Source organism: Arvicola amphibius, chromosome 8 (genome assembly GCF_903992535.2).
Source record: "Arvicola amphibius chromosome 8, mArvAmp1.2, whole genome shotgun sequence".
Classification (NCBI taxonomy): domain Eukaryota; kingdom Metazoa; phylum Chordata; class Mammalia; order Rodentia; family Cricetidae; genus Arvicola; species Arvicola amphibius.
This window is the reverse complement of record NC_052054.1, coordinates 70,845,269-70,870,304: the sequence shown is the minus strand read 5'-3', so window position 1 is coordinate 70,870,304 and position 25,036 is coordinate 70,845,269. Positions and strand designations below refer to the sequence as shown.

Genomic DNA, 25,036 nt, shown 5'->3' with positions numbered 1-25,036 from the left:
CTAGCACACATGTGCTTCTGATAAATAAGGCAGTAGGAAAGTCTGAGTGGAGGCAGCTGGCATCCAGGAGTTTGTCACTTTTTTTTTTGGATGTTTTGGTTTTTAAATTGCATTTGTTTATTCTGTGTGCATGCTTTGTCTGTGACCTTTTAAGTGCTTTAGGCAGTTCCTTTACCACTGAGCTACATCCCTAATTCTCTGGGCTGGCTGGTGAGATACCCATGCATGCGGTTGATTAAGGGACTTGTCATTAAGCCAGATGACCTAAATTGGATCTCTAGGACGCACATCGTGGGAGGAGAAAATCAACTCCTACAAACTGGCCTCGGACTTCCTTGTGTCTATGTGTGTACACGCATAATAAATAAGTAAACTAATGAGTGAATGAATATTAGATTTTAGTCTCTAAGGGCAGGGAAGTTTTTGTTTATTGCCATATTCCTAGGCCACTGCTTACGCACAGTTATAGTCAGGAAATACAGTTCAGAGTAGTGGCACTTCCTGTAGCAGGAAATGACAACCCTGAAAGAGATCTTTGTCATTTTAAACCTAGATTATGGAATGGACTGTGTTCAGTACATTAGTTTTTGTGCTTGATCAGAGAGTCTAGAATTCCAAAGAAGATAAAGAATTTGCCCAGAAACAGTCACTGAATAATTAAGACAGGAACCTCCAGGCCGGTAAAGGTTATGGCCCTCCCAGGTGTCAAGATCCACTTGATTTAGAACAGAGGTTCTTAACCTGTGGGGGTTGTATGACCTTTCCACAAGGGGTTTCTTTAGACCATCAGAAAACAGATATTTGCATTGCAATTCATAGCAGTGACCAAATTACAGTAGTGAAACAGCAATGAAAATAGTTTTATGGCTGGGTTGTCACGGTACAAACCTTTAATCCCAGCACACCAGAGGCAGAGGCAAGTGGATCTCTGAGTTAAGGTCAGCCTGATCTATAGAGCCAGTTCCTCCAGGACAGCCAAGGCTACATAGAGAAAACCTGTCTTGGAAAAAAAGAAAATAGTTTATGGTTGGGGTCACCACAGCATGAGTACTAAAGGGTTGCAGCATTAGGAAGGCTGGGAACCGCTGGTTTAGAGGCATGCAGTGCTCTGGTATCTGCAGGAGGTTTGGAGGGATACTGATTCCAGGTTTTCCAGGGAGGAGAGTTAGTTGAGATGGGAGTGGTGTCTTGCCTTGTGAGGAAAAATTTCTAACTTCCAATGAAGTGAACACAAAAAGGCTTAGCCCTTATCATCTTAGTAATTGTGGCTAGGGGAGGGGGTTATTTGGTTGTCTATCCATCCCCTCCATTTCTCTCTCCTTTCCTCTCTCCATGGTTCAAAGATACCCTAGCTGGTTGTAAAATTGGTCTGTAGCCCAAAGAGGCCTTGTCCTTTCAAGTCTTCTTGGTTCAGAATGCTGAGTGTATAGGGATGCACTATTATATCTGTTGCCACTGTTTCTGATACATGTATAGTATGTATGTTACTGCATATATCGTGTACACATGCCACATCCTTGCAGATTATCCATATAATAGAACAAACACTGTTCATTAAACACTCACATTCTCAGTGTTAACATACTAACCTGTCTTTTCTGAATTTTTGGCTTTATTTTATTATTAGCCAGGTTACTCTGGGGCTATTAGGCTGTGTGAATGGATTAAAAAGACACCTGAAGGGGACAGGCTCCCAGTCATCCTTACTTGCCTTTGAGTTTAAGCATATATTTATAGATGCAAAGAACTCAATTTTGGGGTCTAGAGAAGTGGCTCAGCATCAGGAGTGTATGTTGTTCTTACAGAGGACCCCAGTTCCAGAGGATCCAACAGGCTTGCATGTGGTACACAACATTCATACTTGAAGGAAATAAATAAATGGTTTGTTTTTAAAGTTACTCTTTAAAAAAAATAAAGAAAAAAGCAACTTTCTATACAGGAGTCTAAGCATAAAATAAGACTCTTAGCTAGCACCATATATATTACTAAGTTAAAGTAACAAACTTCTCTGGTATGACTGAGCCTTTTTGCTCTGACAGTGTAAGTAATGGCTATTAACAGTTGGTTCTTCTTACCATGTGTTTCTTCTCATGTCTGCCTGTGTACTAGATTTGCTCTCCGTGTCTCTTCACTGCTTCAGAACTGGTTTCATGTTACATGTGTGCTGCCACCTGCTTTGTAAGAGCAACATTATGTTGGTGAGGCCATCTGTTTGTGTATCTTTGTGGAGCTTTGCTGTCCTTTATGGTAGTTACTAGCCACATACAGCTATATGATATTAAATACAGGGTAGAATCAGATTCATTTAATGCTTAATAAGTACCTATAGCTGCTAGCATGGTAGTTGCACAGCATGTATACGTGGCCTACCCCATCATAAGAAGTCTTTTTGGATAGCACTGCAAGACTTCTGTTGTGTGAATGAATAGATTACTGTTTTTGTATCTGTGCAAACTTTTCCTTTCAGAAGTTGTGCTGCAGTAAGCCTCTATTTGTATATGCCAGACTGTAATCTATAATCTACTTGGGCAATTGTATTCATTTCTGTAGGGTAAAATTAGGTTAAGGGTACCTTAAATTTTCTCAGATTCTGTTAAATTACTCTCAAGTATTTTTATCAATTTACATTCAATGGCCAATAACATGTAACAGTAACACTTGATAGCCTCAGGCTTTGTTTCAACTATGCTATTCAGTGAAAATTGTCCAGTTTGTAGTTGTTATTTGTTAGAATACTTTTTTCTTTTCAGATAGGGTCTTACTATCTATCTATCTATCTATCTATCTATCTATCTATCTATCTATAGCCCATGCTGACCTTGAAGTTGGCATTCTTCCTCTACCTCCCACATACTGGGATTATGCATATGTATCAACATAATGGGGTTTGTTGTTGTTGTTGTTACATTTTAATCCCAGCCCTTTGGGAGTCAGGAGGATATCCAAATTTCAGGACAGCCTGGTCCTCATTAAATTCTGGCACAGCCAGGGCTACCCTGTCTCAAAAAGCCAAAATAAAATAAAATTTTCCACCTTTATTTTATATGTGTATGGGTGTTATGCCTGCATGAATATGCATGTACTACTACATGCGTGCAGTTTTTATGGAGGCCCGAAGAGGGGTTGAATTCCTTGGGATTGGAGTTACAGGTGGTTGTGAACTGCTCTGTGGATGGGGAGAATCAAATCTAGGTCTGGTGCAAGAGCAGCCAGTGCTCTTTGCCGCTGAGCCAACTCTATCTCAGTTCTCACCAACTTGCAATCAGTTTTAAACGTGTGCTTATTCATATATGGGTTATACATGTGTACGGTACAAGTTGCACATAGAGGCCACCTAAGGTTGTCTTGATTGCTGTGTTTGATTTATATGATGAGGTAGAATGTCTTGCTTGAACCCAGAGCCCTCCAATTCAGCTAGTTCAAATAGCCAGTTTGCCCTTCAAGTGCTGGGATTACAAGCCTACAACATGCCTGACCAGTAACCAGATGCATTTATTTCTCTGTATATTGCCAGTGAGTCCACACCAACACCTTTCAGCACAATGCTCATTCTAGTTTCTTAATGTTTCATGTGTTAATTAATTCTCTTCTAATAAGCAAGCCTGACTCCCCAGATTCCAGTATTTTCTTGTGTCAACCACTGGATGGAACCAGTGTCCCGTTACTGTTCCTATGGGGATAGCCTTCTTACAATATCTGCTTAAACCTTTCACCCAGGACACCCATCTCCTGAATCCTTGCTTAGAAATTCCCTTCCCAGAAAATGTTTTTTTTTTCTTTTTTTTCTTTTTCTTTTTTTTTCTTTTTTTGTTGTTGTTGTTTTTCGAGACAGGGTTTCCCTGTAGTTTCTAGAGCCTGTCCTGGATCTAGCTCTTGTAGACCAGGCTGGCCTCGAACTCAGAGATCCGCCTGCCTCTGTCTCCCGAGTGCTGGGATTAAAGGCGTGCGCCACCACTGCCCAGCCAGAAAATGTCTTTTTGTGAGGGTGGAAGGGTTCAACTTTTTTACTATATTATTCAGGGAAAAGTAAGTGATGTTTGAGTTTTTTTTAAATGTTGATTTTAGCCGGGCAGTGTTGGCGCACGCCTTTAATCCCAGCACTCGGGAGGCAGATGCAGACGGATCTCTGTGAGTTCGAGGTCAGCCTGGTCTACAAGAGCTAGATCCAGGACAGGCTCCAAAGCTACAGAGAAACCCTGTCTCGAAAAACAAAAAAACAAACAAAAAATGTTGATTTTAGCTGGGTGATGGTGGTGCATGTCTTTAATCCCAGTACACGGAAGGCAGGGGGAGGTTCTGAGTTCAAGCCCAGCCTTGTCTACAGAGTGAGTTCCAGGACAGCCAGGGCTACACAGAGAAACCCTGTCTCGGGGGTCAAAACAGTTTATTTTAATTATTTTTAATTGCATGTATGTGTGTTGGTATGTTTAGATCGATCCCTGTGCAGGTGCAGTCCAGAGAGGCTTCAGGTCTCTTGGAATGGAGGTTATAGGACCTGGACATGGGTACTGGGAATTGAACTTAGTTTGTCTGCAAGAACAGTGTATGCTCTTAACTGCTATGCTGTCTCTCTAATCTATATATGCTCTTTTTTGTCTTGTCTAGACAGGGTTTCTCTGTGTTAACAGTCCTAGTTGGCCTGGAACTCGCTTTGTATACTAGGCTGGTCTAGTGGATCTCACAGAGATCCATCTGCCACCTGAGTGCTGGGATTAAAGGCAGGCACCGCCACAGCCTGGCTAAATTTTTATTTTCTTGTATATAATTGAAAAGAATACTTTTAGTAACTTTTTTAGTTTTTGAGATTGAGTCTTACTGTATAGTAGCTCAAGCTGGCTGGCTTCAAACTTGCCATACTCGTGCCTCAATCTCCTGGGTTCTGAAATTAAAATCCTCTGTACCACCGCCTCATCCAGTTGAGTCTGAGTCTTTGGGAGACTGAAACAGGAGAATCTCTGCAAGTTTGAGGCCAGCCTGGTCTACATAGTTTCACCCTGAGCTACATAGTAAGACCAAAGAATGAACCAGGTCCAAGGAGACTGGCTGTGTCATCTTCCCACACAGGGAGCACATATCCGTCCTTTTGTCCCCAGAGTATGCAGGAAGTATTTCTTAGGTTTTAGTAGGTGTTGACTTTTTAGAATAAGACTTTGATTATTGAAATTTGTCTGAGCTGGAAAAGAGTTTCTGCTTCGATTCAAACCAGCATGCTTGTTCCTAAAAACACTCTGCCGTTTCCCACAGAAAGTGCTTTTCTGCCCTGTAAAAGAGGCGCTGGAAGTGGATTGGAGTGGAGAGAAGGCCAAGGCCGCTCTGAAGCGCACAGCCCCAGACTACTTTCTGCTGCAAGGTAAGGCCTGGAATTGGAGCCACCCCAGGCAGGCTCCAGCTTTGACTACTGCACTGTGGCCCATATACTGTATGGGTTTCTCTGTCTCCTTCTCAGCACAGGGTGATGAGATGCAGCCTCACTGAGGTCTGGTTTCTGATAACTTTTCTAAATCTGTCAAAATGACTTGTGCACAGTTAGGCCTGGTGACTGTAAGCTCCCCAGTATCTTTTCCACTTTCCCTTTGTAACTGTGGCCTGGTCTCAAACCTTCATTCTTCTGACAAGAGTTTTGAATTTTTTCTTTGAGTTGAGTTGTTTACTTTTTACTTACTGCAGTGAGGCCTCACAGTAGAGCCCATGCTGGCTCTAACTTTAGATGATCCTTCTTCCTCATTTTCATATATTTACCCTCCATCCTACCTGGTTTCTCCCAAACGGAATGAGCCATCTTTCAGTGTATCATTGCTGGTGTTCAAGGATTTGTTAGCAAAATATTGATTGTTTTCTCAGTGTTCCTGTCCCTTACAGTTTCAATTGTTCATTTTAGTATCTATCTATTGTTGTTAAGACAGAGTTTTACTATATAGTTTTGTCCTGAAATTGTCTGTTTAGACTGAACAGGACTTGAACTCACAGAGATCTACCTGCCTCTGTATCTTGAGTGCTGGGATTATTTTTTATTTTTACTTTATTATTGTTATTGTTGTTGTTGTTGTTATTATTATTATTATTATTATTATTATTATTATAGGCCTGCACCGTGATATCAGGCTCCACACAATCACCCCACCACACCCAACCCTTGACAGGATTTGTTAACAGCCTTGACTGACCTGAAGCACTTTGTAGACCTCACTGGCCTTGAACTCAGAGGTCTCCTTGCCTCTAGGCGTAGTCCACAACTCCCAGTCTCAATCATTTATTTATTTTTGTTTCCTCTTTTATGAACGAGTGTTTTGCTGGTGTGTATATACTTGCACTATTTGTATAAGTGCTAGAGCTTTAGTTACGGGTGGTCAGTGCTAAGAACTAAACCTGAGCCCTTTGCAAGTGCAGAAAATGCTTGTGACTGCTGAGCCATCTCTCCAGCCCCATTGAGCTTCAGTTTTAGGCTTGCTGGTTTTTGTTGTTTGTTTTTTTTGTTTGTTTGTTTGTTTTGTTTGTTTGTTTTGTTTTGCTTTTTTTGAGACAAGGTTTTTCTGACTGTCCTGGAACTTGCTTTGTAGACGAGACTGGCCTCAGACTTACAGAGATACCTGCCTGCCTCTGCCTCTTGAGTGCTGGGATTAAAGATTTGTGCCACCATCGCCTGGCTTGAGACTCGGCTTTTAAAATGCCATTTAAAAAATAATTGTTAGGACATGGTGACATTTCCCTATAATCCTAGCACTTGGAATTGAGACATAGGAGGATCTTCAGACTTGTCTCAGGCTACCCAGTGAGTTTGATGACAGCCTCATCTACGTGAAATGCTGTCTCAAAATCAGAAAAAGGACAGAGTAGGGAATTTCAGGGGGTGAAGTATTTTAAAACCCTGGTGTCCATTCATACAGAAATATTTAAGTGGGTTAAGTAGGAATGAGTGTTAGGAATGTGAGAAATGCCTCCCCTAAGGACTGTGGGAGCCTGCATGGAAGAAGTGTCAGCTGTACTGCGAGAAGCACCTGCTCCTCTGGACCAGGGTTCTCAGCAAGTCCTAGGTCTGGCACATGAAGCAGTAGCCACTAGTTTGCAGCATTTTTGGATATGGTAAAACCCTTTCTAACAATTGCTTATGAAGAAGCCACTGAGTCTGACCTGGAATGTCTGTCTGGTGTGTAGTTCTAGTTCTGGTGATTAGGACTCTGGGGAACATTCCTGGCATCTAGTGGGAAACATGCCCACAGCAGCTCCCATAGCAGAAGTTGAGCCACTGGAAATGTCAATGCAAGCTCTAGCCTCACACCTATCGTCCTAGCTCAGGGATGCTGAGATGGGAGGATTGTAACAAGTTCAAGGCTAGCCTCAAAAACAGGCAGACTGTGTCTCAAAGAAAAAGAATAAGTAAAAAGAATGTTATGTCTGAGAATGCAATTTATGGGGATTTTCCCATCTATCTCAATATCACAGCAGTCTCCTAAAGTACATAGATGTCCTTGTTTTGATTTTCATTTGTATTTATTCATTCATTCAAGACAGGTTTCTCTTTGTAGCCCTGACTGTCCTGGAACATGTAGACCAGGGTAGCCTTGAACTCAGATCTGCCTGCCTCCTCCTCAGTAATACTGGGATTAAAGGCATGTACCACCATGTCTAATGTTTTGTTTTGTTTTCTTGACAAAGGCATCTTATGTAGCCCTTGCTGGCCTCGAAGTATTCATGTAGTTCAGGATGATCTTGAACTACTAATCTTTCAGAGTTTTCTCAGAACTATAGGCATGTACCTCCGTGTGGTAGGTAGTAAGGCTGAACCCAGGGCTTTATGCATTCTGGACAAGCACTACCAGCTTGGTCCAGCCCTGTGTGGGCCTGAAGATACCAAGAGCATTTAGGTGACTTGTCTTGGAGGGGCAAAAGCTTCCCGATTTTTTTTTTGTTTGTTTTGTTTTGCTTTGTTATTATTGTTGTTTTTAGATAGCTACATAAGCCATGCTGACCACCAACTTGGAGTACTGCTTCAGCTTTCCAGGTGTTGGTTTTCCAAGTATATGTACTATCTGTACCTGGTATTAACTACAATATGCTGGGGAATAACCCTTCTGTATGCTGAGAATATATGTTGCTCTCATTGGTTGATAATAAAAACTGCTTTGGTTTATAGCTAGGTGGGAAAGCCAAACTGAATACAGAGAGAGAGAGAGAGAGAGAGAGAGAGAGAGAGAGAGAGAGAGAGAGAGAGAGAAGGGTGGAGTTGAGGGAGAAGCCAGCTGCCTAAGAAACAAGGTGCTAACAGACCAGTAAAAACCATGACCACGTGGCAATACATAGATTAATAGAAATGGATTAATTTAATTTAAAAGTAAGAGCTAGTTAGTAATAAGCCTGAGCTATAGGCCAAACAGTTTGTAATTAATATTAAGTCTCTGAGTGATGATTTAGACAGGGCAAGACAGGGAAGTCTCCATTTCCAATAATGTCGTGATCATCTGGCAGGTTTTTTATTTTTGTTTGTTTGTTTGAGACGGTATCTCACTATGTAACTCTGGCTGTCCTGGAACTCACTATGTTGACCAGGCTGGCTTTGAACCCTCAGAGATCCACCTGCCTCTGCTTCCTGAGTGCTGGGATTAATGAGTTACAGTTCTTGAGACTAGGTATTGGAATAAATCTGACCTGCCATTTCTGGCTTATTCTGCCATTTTTCTGAAGTGAGTGATCCTTACATTCCAAGGGACTACAAGTTCTCTAAGGGGCTAAGGGTGTACCTCAGTATTGAGAGCACTTGCCTAACATACACAAGATCTTCATGGTCAATCCCTAGAACCAGAGAGAAGGGAAGCTTTTGGTAGAGAGCAAAGAACAGTAATACCACCTCACTGCCTTTCCTGAAGCAGTTCACCCTCAACTTCTGGAAAATTTAGAGCCATTGTGTAGAGTGCACACCCGAGTGAGTGAGATAAGGGCAGTGATCCTAGGGACTGGCTGTTGGTCACCAAAGCCTGCTCCTTTTCCATGTTGCAGTATTGTCAACTACTTCATTGTCAGTGTAAACAGCGAGTAGCCAGGTGGGGGACACAGCTAAAATTCAAGCACTCAGCAAGCAGAGGCTAGAGGATTGCTGTTTCTTCAAGGCCAACTGTGCCTACAGAGGGAAACAAAAACAAAAAAAAACTAGATTGAACAGAAAAGTGATTCTAATAATTATGAAATTCTACAACTAGATGCATTGAATTAATAGAGGTGTGTATGTAATTTTTTTGTATTTATGGTACTGACTATTCAACCCATGACCTTATGATAGGCAAGCTCTTTACTACTAAGTACATCTTTCAGCCCTTCATTTTGTTTTGTTTTGTTTTTGAGATGTATTCTTAGTGAAACTAGGCCTGGTGACCCTAGACAGCAGTTTGGGTTCTTCGGAATAGTAAATTCCAAAGGATTGTAAATAGCAGGATAGTAAATTCATGGTCTTTTTTGGTTTTTTTTTTTTTTTTTTTTTTTTTTGAGACAGGGTTAATTCATGGTCTTTGATAGCATGATCTCAGGGTCAGCCTAGCAACTTAATGAAACCCTGTCTCAAAGCAAGACATAGAAAAGGACTGGAGAGCGCACCTCAGTGGTTAGAGTGTCTGTCTCGCCTGTGCCTTAGGTTCCTTAAGCAGCATTGAAAAGAAACTAACTCAGGGGGTGGTGGTACATGCCTTTGAGAGGCAGAGGCAGGCGAATCTCTGTGAGTTCAGACTAAACTGGTCTATAGAGTGAGTTCCAGGACACCTAGAGCTACACAAAGAAATCCTGTCTTGACAGAAGGAAGAAGGGAGGGAGAAAGAGGGAAGGAAGGAGAAATTAACACAGACCATATCTCTCAAAGCCAAAAAACACATGACCTAATAAATCATACATCAGCAGAGTTGTTTGAAGTATAAAAATGTACAAAGATAAATATACACAAATGAACTCATATTTTACTAGATTATTTAGAATTCAGATTTAAGAGACTGGTCAGTTAATTTCTTCCTGTCATCTCATAGCTTGAGTAAACAAACTCCCCAAAAGGCTAATTGTTTTTGTCGTTGTCCCCCAAGCAGAGTTGCTCTGTAGCCCTGACTGTCCTGAAATTCACTCTGTAGACCAGGCTGGCCTTAAACTTGGAGATCCACCTGCCTTTGCCTCCTGAGTGCTGGGATTAAAGGTGTGCCCCACCACTTCAGCAAGTTGACTTCTTTACTCAAGATTCCCAACATTTAATGGCATTCCAACAGTTAATGGCAAGATGCTTAGCGTAAAGCCAGTATACACACAAAAGGTGCTATGCTGCCCTGAAAAGTATACACGAGAGTCTCGTGGTTGGGGACTGGAGACATATCTCAGTGGTTAGGCTCACTGACTGCCCTAAGAGGCCAGAAGAGTGTTAGATCCCCTTAAGCTAAAGTTAACAGGTGGGTTTTGAGGCCCCCCCCCCCCACATGCCGGAATTAACCCCTCTGGAAGAGTGGTACATGTAGTTCAGTGCCTCAATCAAACTCAAACTCTCTATAGCAAAGTTGGCCTTGAGCTCCTGGTCCTCCTGCTTCCACCACACCCAGCTAATTTGTTATTTTTATGTGATAGCTTAAATGATACTGAAGGATCTTTGGACCTATGAGTGGCCTTGTTCTCCTGTTGGCTGGATGACATACCGTCATCTTTGTCCAGCTGACCTGGAGTGATGTGTAAGTAGTTTTGGGCTTTTCTAGACCTGAAAATGTGACCTATATGACCTGGTGATGACTTCATGTCACCTGATAGTGCCCAGTGAGGACAGACAGGGTGCTTGGCTATGATGCACCCTGAGGAAAAAAAAAGAACCTGACCTCATTTCCCCCATGCCTAGTGGAAAACGCTGGTTGCTAGATAAGTGACTATTTTTGTATGAGTGACTGGTTACTGCTTGTCTGCTCATTTGTTCCACTTCGGGCTTCAGAATGAGAACTGTCTACATGCTGGTGTCCCTGCAGTGTCCTCTTGCTGTCTGCTCTCTGGGTCCTGACAAAACTTTTTTTTCTTTGTACCTCCCACCCCCATTTGATGTTGAAACTAGGGCCAGCCTTATGTGTATGAGTGTTCTTCAACACTGTTCTGGCCCTTTAAAAATATTTCTAGGAGCTGGAAAGATGACTCAGCAGCTAAGAGCACTGGCTGCTCTTGCAGAGGACCTGGGTTCAATTCCTAGCACCCACATGGCAACTCATAACTGTCTATCACTCCAGTTCCAGGAAATCTGATGCTCTTCTGACCTCTGAGGGCATTAGACATACACATGGTACAGACATAAATGCAATCAAGACACCCATACATATAAAATGATTTTTAAAATTTAAAATATTTTTATTTTTTTAGGATTTTATTTAACTTTATGTGCATTGGTGTGAAGGAGTCAGATCACCCTGGAACTAGATTTACAGACACGAGCTGCCATGTGAGTGCTGGGAATTGAACCTGGCACCCCTGGAAGAGCTGTCAGTGCTCTTAACCACTGAGCCATTTCTCCAGCCCCCTCCCCCATTAATTTTGACATACTAGGTTGTCTTATGGTATTAAGTTGTGATTCTCCTGCCTCAGTCCCTCACGTAATAACGCAGTCAAGCCTAGCACACACCAGGGTGATGTCCTGTGTAATTTTAGCTGGTTGCTTACAAAGTTTCATGTTGCTTTGCTGTCTCTCTGTGCTTATCATGTTTGGGAATTAGGTGCTTTTCCAGTTTGTCTAAGACAATAGTGGTCAGACTGAATGCTTCTTGCTGCATTTTCCCACTACCTTGAAAGCTGTCATCCTCTCCATCTGTGTGCAGAAAGAGCTCATCTTTTTATTATTCTCCCATGGTATATTGCAAAACATTAAGTGTGAGCTGGTTTCCTGTGGTAAAAAGTTGACTTTGATTTGTTCTTTTTGAGGTTACTGTGAGTTTATCATAACAGGAGTGCTAAAAATAGCATCTCTCTTATGGAAACTATTCTCTTACGAACATGGACAGTAACATGCAGGCTTAGCTGAGAGCAGGAAGGAATAGGACCATATCTCATGATGAATTACTATCCTACGGGTCCTACTGTCCCCACTTTCTCAGTCAGTTCTAACAAGCTGTGGAAAAATACTTAGCACATACTCCAGCCTTAGAACTGAAGACAACCTAAGATCAAACATTTGGGGTGCATCTGGTATTTGCAAGATCTCTTGCTGAGAATCAGAAGAGAAAGAATTGATCACTTTAGCTGTGAATTCACACTAACCTTGTGAGGAAAGCCTTAATGTAGGCTGTAGAAAAAAATTGCTGTCTTGTTGGCGTTCAGCATGACTGAATTACTCCACAGCTATCAAAGCAGACTTTTAAGAGCATTCCAGGAACTGGAAGTGTAGGCACCTCTGCAGATACATACTGCCTCGAACAGGTTTTGCTAAGAAGTAAAGAGAAAGATAATACACAGCAGCTGGAGGCCAGAGCAGGGTCTAATGACCATGCTTCCCATTGGATATGAGAACCAGAGACCTTCAGGAAGTACAAATCATCTCTCCTGCTGCTGGCTCAGAATAACAGGGTGACTTGCTTCCTGATGTTTTTCTAAAGTTCTCAAGAGAGACTACTACAGTAGGGAAAGAAACCATACCTCAAACCAAAGTCTCGGTCACCTCGGTTTTAATCTAAACAAGTTCTTAGTATTTATTTTTTAACTAACAATATTGTGCTGAATCAGGAACAAAAGGAAGCTCCTGGAATACTTTTTGTGCGGTGGGTTTATTGTTGTTTGTTGAAACAGGATCTCAACCAGAATAAACCACCGTGGCCTCAGAACTCCCTATGTAGCCAAAGCTGGCCCTAAAATTCTCATCTTCCTGTTTCTTCCCAATAGGTGCTGTGGTTACAGACATAGGATATAACACAACAGGCACGTCTGTTTTTAATACGGTGTTTACACGTGTTCAGGAGTGAGCAAGTAGGTAGCCAATGTGCATGAGGACAGTCAGGCTTCCTTTTAGCAGAGCACTGTATGGAAGGCAGAACAGTCTAGAAGACGCCTTGTGTGAGTGGATTGGAGGGAGCAGAGTAAATATGCTTGTGGCTTATCTGCAGATTTGAAAGTGGACCTGTGTGTGCATGTATGTGTTGTCTCTTCTGCAAGTGTGTTTCTTAGACCTGTGAGTCAAAAAGGCTTAAATGCAAAGGCACCTTGGAAGGACTGCCTTGCTCACTTAAACTGCAGTAGTAGTTGCTATCTTTTCCCACTAAGTGGAACCAAGGTTTCTCAAGAAATGGCTGATTCCAGAGTTGGGATAGGAAAATTACAGGTGGGCTCGTAACATCCTACTGTGCCAGAAAGTATGAAAGAATAGTGGCTCCTGTCAAAAGAATACGACTAATAACCAATACATGTAGGAGGGGTGATAGACATTTAAAAAACCTGGGACTGATCAGTGGATAGTTGCACTTCCTCTCCAATTAATTATGAGGACCTCAAGTTCAAATTTCAACACACACACACACACACAAATAAGTAAAACAATTTAAAAAGAGAAAAATTGTTAAGCTGGACAGTGTTGTGCTTCTACTACCATTCCAGGAGAGATGGAGGCACTTACATCCTTCTGTTTTCAAGCCAGGCCTTGCCATAAGAGTGGCTTGTCAATCAACTCTGTAACTCCAGCTTCAGGTGATCCAACAGTTCTGAGTTCTGGTATCTGAGGGTGCACAAGCACACACTCCTTCCCCACCCCCATGGATAAACAGATACGTAATTAAAATTTTAAAAAAGTGGTGTGAGAACCGTAAAGACCCAAGTCAGCCCCTAGAAAGATACCAGTGCCGAACATAAGATGTCACTCTAGGTCCATAGAAAGGTTGTTTTTTGTTGTTGGTGGTGTTTGTTGTCAGTGGGTTCTCCACTCACCCCATTCTCCCCTACCCCATTGTACTAGGGAGGAGACCTAAGACCCTAACCTTACTAGATAAGCAGTTGGTCACAGTGCTGTCTCTCCAGCCCCAAAGTCTTGCTCAGCAGTGTATCATTATCTCTCCTGATCAGAAGATGGGAATCTTAAGATGAGATTTCTGCTTACATTCATCTCTGGGAAAGAGAATTGTGTTTCTTTTCTAAACTATTCGATCAAAGCCCGTGTGATGTGTCAAGAGTGGGGGTTGTTGAATAAGGCACTTTCTTTATAAAAGACTTCTATTTCTACCAAGTACTGGTGTTGGAATATGGGGAGCACACACATCCCTATAAACAATTACTGGTTGGTGACTGCAGAAAAATTCAACTTTTATCAAAACGGAGTAGTGCCTTAGGGGATACAAAAAGTAGTAGCTAGGCAGTATAGGGTAGAGTAGGGTGCAGAAGGTAGATGGGGGAGTCACCTTCACCTCCTGAGTATGGGCAAATGCAAGATAACACGAAGGGCAGGCCGTGATGGCTCATACATTAAAGTGTCTTGCTGCTCTTGCACAGGACCAGAGTTCAACTTTAAGTGCCCGTATCACAAGTCTCACAATCATCTCTATGTAATTCCAGCTTCAGGGGATCTGACATCCACATGTACAGTTGTACATGTAAAATATTTTTTATGGCCGGGCAGTGGTGGTGCACGCCTTTAATCCCAGCACTTGGGAGGCAGAGGCAGGTGGATCTCCATGAGTTCGAGGCCAGCCTGATCTACAAGAACTAGTTCCAGGACAGGCTCCAAAGCTACAGAGAAACCCTGTCTCGGAACCCCCCCAAATTTTAATCCCAGCACTTCAGCACTTGGGAGACAGAGGCAGGCAGATCTCTGTGAGTAGTTCAAGGCCAGCCTGGTCTACAGAGTTCCAGGGCTGTTACATTGAGAAACCCCGTCTGGAAACAGCAACAACAAAAAGATATATTGCTGTTATTTTATGTGTTTGAGTGTTTTGTCTGTGTGTGTGTGTGTATACATGAATTCATATGAATTATATATGTGCATATGAATTCATGTCTGATGTCCTTGGAGGCCAGAAGGGGAATTGGAGCCTCTGGAACTAGATTTAAGGATGATACAGCCCAACACGGGTGCTAGAGGAATCATACTTAGGATTTTCTGCAAGAACAGCAAGTGTTCACCTGGCAGGCGGTGGTGGTGTACCAGGGAGGCCGAGGAAGGATCTCTTGAGTTCAAGGCCAGCCAGATTTACATAATGAGTTCCAGGACAGCCAGGACTACACAGAAATTCTGTCTCAAAAAAAAACATTGAGCCATCTCTCCAGCCCCAAATGACAGAGAAACCTTTTTTTGAATTTTAAGGGGGAAGGGGAGAATTTATCCCTACTTAATCTGTTAAAAAAAACCAGTATGTGGATTGGAGAGGTGACTCAGTGGTTAAGAGCATGGACTGCTCTTCCAGAGGGCCTGGGTTTAATTCCCAGGGCCCATGTGGCAGCCCACAACTGTAACTTCAGTTCCAGGGGACCTGACAACCCATGGAAAAACACCAATTAATATATATTAAAAAAAAAAAAAAAGTATGCTGGGCTGGAGAGATGGCTCAGAGGTAATGATCACTGACTGCTCTACCAAAGGTCCTGAGTTCAATTCCCAGCAACCACATGGTGGCTCACAACCGTCTGTAATGAGATCTGATACCTTCTTCTGGCCTGCATGCATGTACATGCATGTACATGTATCTGCATGTACATGCATGTACATGTATCTGCATGTACATGTACATGCAGGCAGAATACTATATACATAATAAATAATTAAAAAAAGTAGTATGCTCTGGATTGTGCTTGAATTCTGTTCTAACCCATTTACTATATTCTCTTCCTTTTCTTTTTGAAGACAGTATCTCTGTATACCCATCGCTATTCTAGAACTTGTTATGTAGACCAGGCTAGTCAGGGATACATAGTAAGTTAGACCTTGTCTCAGAAAGACTGACATTGGCAGCCTCGTCACACAACTGGTGAGCAGCAGCATGAACTACGTGGACAAAGTTGAGCTTATCCCAAGTGAGTTCCCTTCTCACACTTAATTCCAGAGGACTGGGCTGACCACCCCCTGGTCACCACATTGGTCCATCAAGTTATCTAGATAGTTCCACAATCCCCAAAAAGTCACCACTGCCCAATTAGTGGTCATGGTAGACATTCTACCACTACGGCATGTCCCTAGCTCCACACTTCACCTTTTCTTTAGAAAACAGTTCTGACTATAGGTACATACTGGCACCCACAGCTGCTATCTGCTGGCCATTCACTCTGCTCCCTTTTCTCCTGAAGCTCTCTGTACCTCTGTCCTACTTAAACATCTTTTCTCCCCAGGAGGCTTCTGCCAGCTCATACTGTAATCGTTCCTGTTCTTGTGCTCTCGTCCTTAGCCTTGCATACTTGCCCTCGCTGCTCAACTTCCCATTTCCCTTTCCTTGTGTTTTGAGTTAGGTTTCCCTCCTCTGATCCGATAGTACCTTCTGGACAACAAGAGCTGATTAGATGAGACTTTCTCCCCTCTTGCTTGTCTAGCATTGGTCTGATACAGTCTGCTTGCTAAATGGGGGCTAGTTGAGGTCTCTTGGCACCTGTCCCAAATTTGGAGATTCTAACTAATTCTTACTTTGTTGCTGCATTAGTTTATCCTAGGACCTTGTGAAGCAGTCTAGATAGGCAATTTACATAGTAGACTCTTGGCCCTTTTCCCACTGTGTCACAGCCAGGAAATGCATCTAAGCCTCAAAGTGCAGAGCTGTGCCCTTTTGGAAGACAGCTACTGCTAGTGGCCTGGCTACCTACACTCAGGCACTATCAAACAGCTAGGAACTGTTTGGGACACTGGCCTGTGGGAATGATAATGTCTTTCTAAGGCAGCTGCTTGTTCTTGATTTCTGAATTTAGCCAACCAAGTCTGGGGCTCACAGCTACTTTATTCCCATAAAAAGTACTTGAAGTTGGTGTGGGGAGATGATGGCTCAGTGATTGAAAGCACCGCCTGCTCTTCCAAGAACCTGGATTTGATTCCCAGCACCTACATGGTGGCTTACAAACTCCTGTAATTCCAGCCCTAACCTCAATGGGTACCAGGCATATACATGCATGTTGCACACATATATAAAGGCAAAAACACCCATATTTATTAAATACAGTTAGGGTTTTTTTGTTGTTGTTGGTTGGTTGGTTGGTTGGTTTGGTTTGGTTTGTTTTTTCAAGACAGGGTTTCTCTGTAGCTTTAGAGCCTATCCTAGAACTAGCTCTTTTCTTTTCTTTTCTTTTCTTTTCTTTTCTTTTCTTTTCTTTTCTTTTCTTTTTTGTTTTTCGAGACAGGGTTTCTCTGCAGCTTTTTTAGAGCCTGGCCTGGAACTAGCTCTTGTAGACCAGGCTGGCCTCGAACTCACAGAGATCCGCCTGCCTCTGCCTCCCTAGTGCTGGGATTAAAGGCGTGCGCCACCACCGCCAGGCTAGAACTAGCTCTTGTAGACCAGGTTGGCCCCGCGGGGTTTTTTGTTTGTTTGTTTGTTTTGTTTTTGTTTGTTTGGTTGGTTGGTTTTAAAGTACTTAATATGCTTGGATTTGAAAGATGCTCAGGTCTAACTTTGCTGTGTACTAGCTCAGGGCTTCCTGCCATTGAACAAGCAAGTTTTGTTGCTTTTCATGGATCCTAATTTTTCCTTTCATAATGAGAAGGACCATGGTAATCTGTCACTCACAATTTTCATCTTAGAAATCGTTCTGTTCTCTCTTTGGTTCCTAAAAAAAAAAATTTTAGTGTTTAATTCCTTAAGGGAAACTGCCACTTGTTTTTTCGGTTTCAAATCATGTTTCTTAGATTCCCACCTAAGTGATGTAGAGATGGGATCTTCTTTAGAAGAAATTTCTTTTTTTTTTTTAAATTTTTTTATTTATTATGTATACAGTGTTCTGTCTGCATATATGCCTACTTGCCAGAGAGGGCACCAGACCTCATTACAGATGGTTGTAGCTACCATGTGGTTGTTGGGAATTGAACTCAGGACCTTAGGAAGAGCAGTCAGTGCTCTTAACCTCTGAGCCATCTCTCCAGCCCCTAGAAGAAATTTCTTATTTTAAAACTCATAACCTTTGCCAAACAGGTCATAGTTAATCAGCACTATTTGAGCATGGTGCTGCCCAGAGGGGCTTTGGTGCCCAGCAAGGACAAGAGCTCCAAAGGAGCAGCAGCTCCTAGGAGACATCTGTGATAATGGGGTAGCAACTACTTGTTGATTTGCTGTCATCCTGACCACAGATGTTTAAAAATAATTTGTAGGCAAAAGCAGTGGTGGTGTTTGTGTCTCTGCAGCACTTTGTTATCAGTGGTAGACTTGAGAGACCACAGTCATTGAGAAAAGAGGAAGGCATTACCATCCAGGGGAGAGGGGGTGATCCTCCACCAGCTTCAGTGGTGAGAAGGCAGGTGCCTAGTGCAGGAAAACAGACCCAGAGCCACAGGCCCAGAGACTGGGTGCTTCTTGGTGTGTCCAAATAGGACCTGGCAGCATGCTTCACCAGTGACTATTACCTTCATCCCCACACAAGGGCAGATCTCATTCATTTCTCACACAGAGACATCTGCATCTGAATGACTGGGTGCTGTCAGAGTTAAACTGAGCAAAGCATCACCTCAAAAGCACTATGAGACTGTTCGGTGGCCCTGATTGTGAGACTCTGAATGGTGCTAATGGAAGGGACTCTTCTTTATCTGAACTTTAGGAACTCTGGGAACCTTGTCTGTCTTACTCTGCTGTCAAATATGGGAAAACTGCCGGGCGGTGGTGGCGCACGCCTTTAATCCCAGCACTCGGGAGGCAGAGGCAGGCGGAGCTCTGAGTTCGAGACCAAGAGCTAGCTCCAGGACAGGCTCCAGAAACTACAGGGAAACCCTGTCTCAAAAAACAAAAAACAAAAAAAACACAAACAAACAAAAAAAAACAATCAAATATGGGAAAACTGAGACCCACCACAATCAGATACAGTAATGAGCCACATTGTCAGCCACTTGCCTTGTTTTTACTTGGCAGGTCATGTCCCCTGCCCCCACTTCCAGCATCTGCCTATGAGCTGTTGACAAGCCCCAGTCCCAGCTGCAGTCGTTAGAGCCTCACATCTTTTCTCTGACTGTCAGATAGCAGTCACGGGAATGTCCTGTGCCATCTTCCCTCTCAAGTGTGGTTGGCAGAGAGCAACAAATGCCCAGATTCAAGGCCACGTGCCACTCAAGTGCTGGGTTGGAGAAAAGACTCTCTTTCCCTGCTGCTTGTGACCAGGCAGAGTGGGCTGAGTGCAGAGGCCTGTCATAGTAGTTGTGTGACTTTCATGTGCTGACCAGGCTAGACACAGTCCGTGGCTCACACTACGCCCCTTTGTGATTCGTCTCTGTTTTGTTTTCCTTCATTAATTACCAACATTTTATGCTAGTTATAATGTCCCCATTAAAGGAAAGAGTCACCCTGGAATCATTCATAGAGGGAAAAATAGACTTTCTGGCAGAGACTGGAATCTGAATGAAAGTGTCATAGATTTTAATCCAATTAATGAAAGAAATGTGACTAAAAATTTAGCTTGAAGATTTTAGTAACTGCAGGATATTCTGTTCTGTTCATAGTTACCATCCTATTACTGAGAGTAATCCCAGGTTTACTGTGGTATAAATAACATGGTGGTGAACATTTGTGCATAATCAGTTAAGTGCTATTACATTACCTTGTGTGAAGAATCGTTTTGAAAGTTTTGCTGTATACCCCTGACTAGCTTAGACCTCAGTGTAGGCAGGGCCTTTAGCTTGTGATGATCCTAGAGCTTCGATTGTAGGTATTTATTAACATGTTCTGCGATTCACTGAACACTCCTGCCTCTTCTGAGCAGTAGATGAGATGCAGGTCCTCTGTCTTTTGCTTGAGTAATCTCAGTGTAATTTGATAGGCAAAAAGGGCATCTTATTTTGAGTCATTTCTGAGAATTGGTCTCCTTAACCCATCAACAGCTTTCATGTGGCTGTCTGGGAGTTTTTCAGAAGTAAGAGAGTGACAGTGTCTTTCTCTTTTTTGAGCTGATTCATCATAAGGCCATTGATGAAGTTTTATTGAAGAGATGAAAGGGTGAAGTGCTTGCTTTCTGTCATTATAACAAATAAGTTGAGGCAGTAAACTATTTATAGAGAACAAGATCCCAATATGGTGGCACTGGGGAGGTATAGGCAGGAGGATAGCTGCAAGTTCTGGGCCAGTGCCAGTTTGAGACCACCAGGGCTGCCAAATGTAATCATCTCAAAAAGCAAACAAAAAAACAAACAAAAAATGTGTGTGTGTTGGGTTGGCAGTGTCTTGGAACTGACTGAGAATACCACTATGTATGTACATAGCTGAGCAGAACCATTCACCTATGCCAATGGTCAGGAAACAAAGGAAGAGAAGATTTGGATTCCATAATCCCTATCGAGTGTACCTTCAACAGCCCTCAGACCTCCCAGTTATGCAAGCTAGGAACCAAGGTTTTGTCATGTAAACATTTATGAAAGCTGTAGACAGGATTTGGACCTCATACAGGACATCTGAGAGTCTTTGGGAAGACCACTGTGGCTCTGGCATCAAGCTGTACTTGTAAATATGTCATTTGTGGAATGTAGGGTCCCCATCTCAGGTCTGGGGTGGAGACCTGGGCTCAGGGAGTGTCATGAAAGAAGTATACATATGCATGGACTGATGCTGCTGAGACTGGACTTGAGGCCAGTAGGGAAACACTGGGCACTGATCTGAGCAGATGAAGCGATGCCGCAAGCCATAAGAGTCTGAGAGCCACTTTATAGACACCTCCAGGGACTGTGCCATTCCCCGCCAGCTTAATTGTCTTCTATTTTTGTTGCTTTATTTTGGGTGGCTTTGGTGATCACATTAAATACTACAGTATTTGGCTGACTGGTTGCTTGTGTGCTGGGGATGGAACCCACGGCCTTGCTCCTACTGGAGAAGTACACCATTACACCATTACTGGGTACATCCCAGCCCTATCATAATAATATTTTGTTTATTTTTTGGCTTTTGAGACAGTATCTCACTGTGTAGCCAAAACTAGACTTGGATGTAAACTTATAAGTGACCTTCTACCTGTGTCAGCACTGAGCACTATCAGCACTGAGCTGATATTCTGAATTTAGATGAAATTTGAGTATACTTAGATATTTTTGCAGAGGTTTTGTTATGTTCACATATACATAGGGTCTCTTTGAAATGAAAAAAAAAACTTGTTTGTTTGTTTTTGGTTTATTTGTTTTGTTTTGTTTTGCTTTGCTTTTCCAGACAGGGTTTCTCTGTTTAGCCCTGACTGTCCTGGAACTCACTTTGTAGATCAGGCTGGCCTCAAACTCAGAAATTACCCTTCTCTGACTCCCTGAATGGTAGGATTAAAGACATGCACCACCATTGCCGAGAAGATACTTAATTTCATAGTTTGTCTTTCCCATTAACTTAGGCAGAAACATTCATCAGTACATCTTCATCATAGATGTCATCATCCCCCTAGACTTGGGCAACCTGAGTTAAATAGTTTAGATGAGTTTAATCAAGTTTGGAACTCTAATTTTGTAGTATTTTATATTGCCCTATGAGTCATCCTTTGGTAAAATAGTTCTTCATCCCAGTGTTTGATCTGAGCAAATTACAACCCAAACTGGTGAGGAGGTGCACTTTAGAAATGCAGAGTCATCAGCTGTGCCCCTGTGTGGCTGGCTGTTTGAGAGCAGAACAAAGAGCAGAATGTAGTTAAGAACTTGCCAGGGGCTGGGGTCAGTCCTGAGGCTGCTGCATTTCTGTAACATGAGTTTCTTCCCACCCCTTTCACTTCTGCTAATGAGTGCTGACATTCGAAAAAGAGGGAGAAAGACCACTTCTGTTTGCTTTACTGTAAATAAGTGGCCCTGCTGTTGGCCACCTTCCCAGTGGCCCTGAGAGCACCTCGGATGTGGTCATGAGGTATGTGCACGGTGCCAGCCTGCCGGCATCATCCAGGCAGTCTGCACCCAGTACAGCCAGGCCATTGCCTTTGCTCTTCCTTTTGGTGCCACCTGGTTTCTTTCTGAGATGAAGCTGGTGTTACTCTCTGAAGACAGATGGACAAGGGTTTCTGCTTCCTCTGCTCGCCCTCTGATCTAGTAGCTTGCAGTCGATGTTACCTTTGTGAACATTCAAGACCATCTGGGAAATGTGTCTTGCAAAAACATAGTCTAGTGCAGTGAGGGGCCAGACTGTATGGCAGCTTTGGTGCCAAGTTCCTGCATGGTTCTGCCACTTTTGGATTCCAGAAGCAGGCCTGCGTTTTACATGCCCACTCCTTTCTTTCCCCTTTGCAGTTGAGCAGTTGAATGTTTCTTCCTCTAAAAGTAGATGGGTGATGGTTGTCACCGTCCTTTCCTGTTATCCTTGTGAAGCTACTCATACATGTAGTATGTTCAACATGGCTCCTTACACATAGCAGGTCTATCACTATTTAGAGTTTGTTCCCAGAACTGATATTTTCTGGCCACTTGTGAAAGTTGGTCTTCCCAGTGATAGAAAGGAGAGGACTATGCAGGAGGCTACAATTGTAGGGCTGCTTCTCCTGTCCGGGAGCTTGCAGTCTGGCTTCCTCTTTCTGCCGTGAGCCACTGGGCCTCGTCTAGCCATCTGACATCACATCCACCTTCTGTGCCAAGAGCACCCACTATCCACTCCGGGTGTTGGTGTCTTGAATTCTCAGGAGTCACTGGCATTGTGCAAGGGCCACCCAGAGAAATTGCTGAGGCTAGGCTGTCTAGTGTCTGGGTTTCTCTGTTTTCTCGGGATGTTGGGAAAGGAGCTTTCTGTACAACAGATTGTAGCTGCCACTCCCGCCAGACTCCAGATGCCCCTTCAGTGCCTTCATTGCACATCTGATGTGTAGTTAGAAACCAAGCTCACAGAGTGGCAGTGCATGGTGGCTGGCCTCTAACTTGTCAAGTGTTCTTGTAGCACTAAGGAGTTTAATGATGCCCTTGGAGAGGCTGACATACCAGAACACAAACAATACCCTGAGCAAGCAGTAATTCCATGAGAGTTGCAAGAGAAATGGAAACTCGATATTTTCTTCAGTGGAAACATCCCAGAAACCATAGTCTTTTCTTCTGCCTGGGCTCTTGTGGTTTATGATTTTCTTGGAAAACTTGGAACGCATTTCCAAATTCTGCTCCAACATTGGTGGAGGACCATTGGCTTTGTGAATTTTCTGTCATGAATGTTGCCCCAGCCATAAGCTTTCCAGATACCCAGTAGTGTACTTTCATACCCAGGTCTGCCTGGCACCAAATAAGCGCCTCTGAGTCTGGTCAAATAGAGTTTGTGCTACTTGGAAACTGGCTCTAGTCATGGGTGTTCATTTGTTAAGCTGTTTGTCAGTCTCAGGATAATAGAATGAGCTTAAAAAGGAAGAACAAAAGTCCTGGGGCTGGAGAAATGGCTCAGGGTTTAAGAATACTTGCTGCTCTATTAGAGGAGCAGAGTTTGGTTCCCAGCACCCAATTCAGGTGACTCCGCCCTCTGTAACTCCAGGGGATCCAACACCTCTAGCTTCCACAGGAACCAGCACTCACATGTACATACCCACATGCATTTACACACACCTATACATCACTAAAAATCTTGATTTAAGAAAAAAAAAAGGAATAATTCTTTAGTTGGGGCAAGTTCCAAATGCTTGTATTTTTAAGAGCCCAGAACAATTTGAAATAGCTCAGCTTCTACTCTCTAATCTTAGGGACGAGCCTCTGACCCTGCGGAACTAATTCACCAATCTCTTCCTCGGTGTACAAAGGCTAAGACTTAATTGTGTGTGGACTTAGCAAATAGTAAAGTATCTTTCCATTTAAGGCTACCTAGAGCACACAGGACTGAGTCTAAGAAGCAAGTTCACATGTTTCTACCTCCACTCTGACATACTCTGTGAGATTTGGAGCAAACTGTGACTCCCTGTGATCACACTCTCCCTTGAAGAAGTGTGCAGGTGATGATGGGACCAGGTACAGCAGCAGTAGAAAGTGCTCGTGGTGGTGTTGTTTCATTTGGACTAAGTTCTAGCCTTGTACATAAACCTGGCGCCAAGACATGGTTGGGACCTTTCCCCTGCTTCCTTGGTTTCTGGAGGTTGATATGGTTCTTGTATTAAGGGAGGTTTGTTTGCAAAAACCTGCCTTTCTGCGGAGTGAGTATTTGGCTATTCTTTCTGGCTGAAGCAGCCCTTTGAACTGATGCCTAGAATGCAGGCCTCCCACCCTGACCTCTCCTCCAGGTCGTAACAGGGCTTTGCTGGCCTCTTCTGCCCACACACATTTTACTTATTTCCTCCTCAGGAAAGCCTTACCTGACTTTGACCTGGGTCAGATCCCACTACTTTCCAAGCACTTGTCACAGAAAATTTAGTTGTTGTAATGCTGTAGTTGCCTTTCTGACTCATTTGTTTGGTGGATGAAACGTGTATTACTTTTCACTTGGCCCACATTTTGATTATTATTTCCTATAGGTGAATACAAGAAGAAAAGACATATGGGGTTTTCCTTCTGTTTGAGGTTTTGAAGTGAGATCAGAGCATTCACTATAAGATTGGCTCTCTAACCTTCCTTTCCCCCTTTTCCTTCCCCAGTGCTGCTGAAATTCCGTACAGATAAAGGGAGAGATCCCAGTTCTGATAGCTACAGCGAGGATGCAGAGCTGCTGTTGCAGATACGAGATGATGTGCTGGACTCACTGGGTGTCAGTCCTGACTTGCTTCCCGATGACTTTGTCAGGTTGGTATCAGAACAGACAGCCATCTGGTTTTGGTGTTTGTCTTTATGGAGACCCAAAGCCTCAAAGGGGACTCCTGTGCCACATTTGCCAGCTGCATAAACCACCAGCCAGTGTTAGAACCAACACTACAAGAGAAGTGAAGACTTGTAGGTTTGGTTTTCATGTGGTTTGAAATTTGAGTGCCATGTGGTTTGTTAACGTGTTCTGTGCCTTTCTGTCTCACCTATGTCCTGTCGGTGCATCATTTCCTCACCTGTCACGGGGTGGGAGATGAGATCCCA

General features: G+C 43.1%; 1 protein-coding gene across 1 annotated transcript in view; it reads left to right on the top strand.

Annotated features, from left to right (window-relative positions):
* Sae1 (SUMO1 activating enzyme subunit 1) overlaps positions 1–25,036 on the top strand; it is a 56,529-nt gene that overhangs the window by 24,214 nt on the left and 7,279 nt on the right. Inside the window, exons 6-7 of the mRNA XM_038339689.1 lie at positions 5,245–5,350; positions 24,610–24,754. Of these exons, the coding sequence (XP_038195617.1) occupies positions 5,245–5,350; positions 24,610–24,754 (251 nt within the window). The remainder of the gene's footprint in view (positions 1–5,244; positions 5,351–24,609; positions 24,755–25,036) is intronic.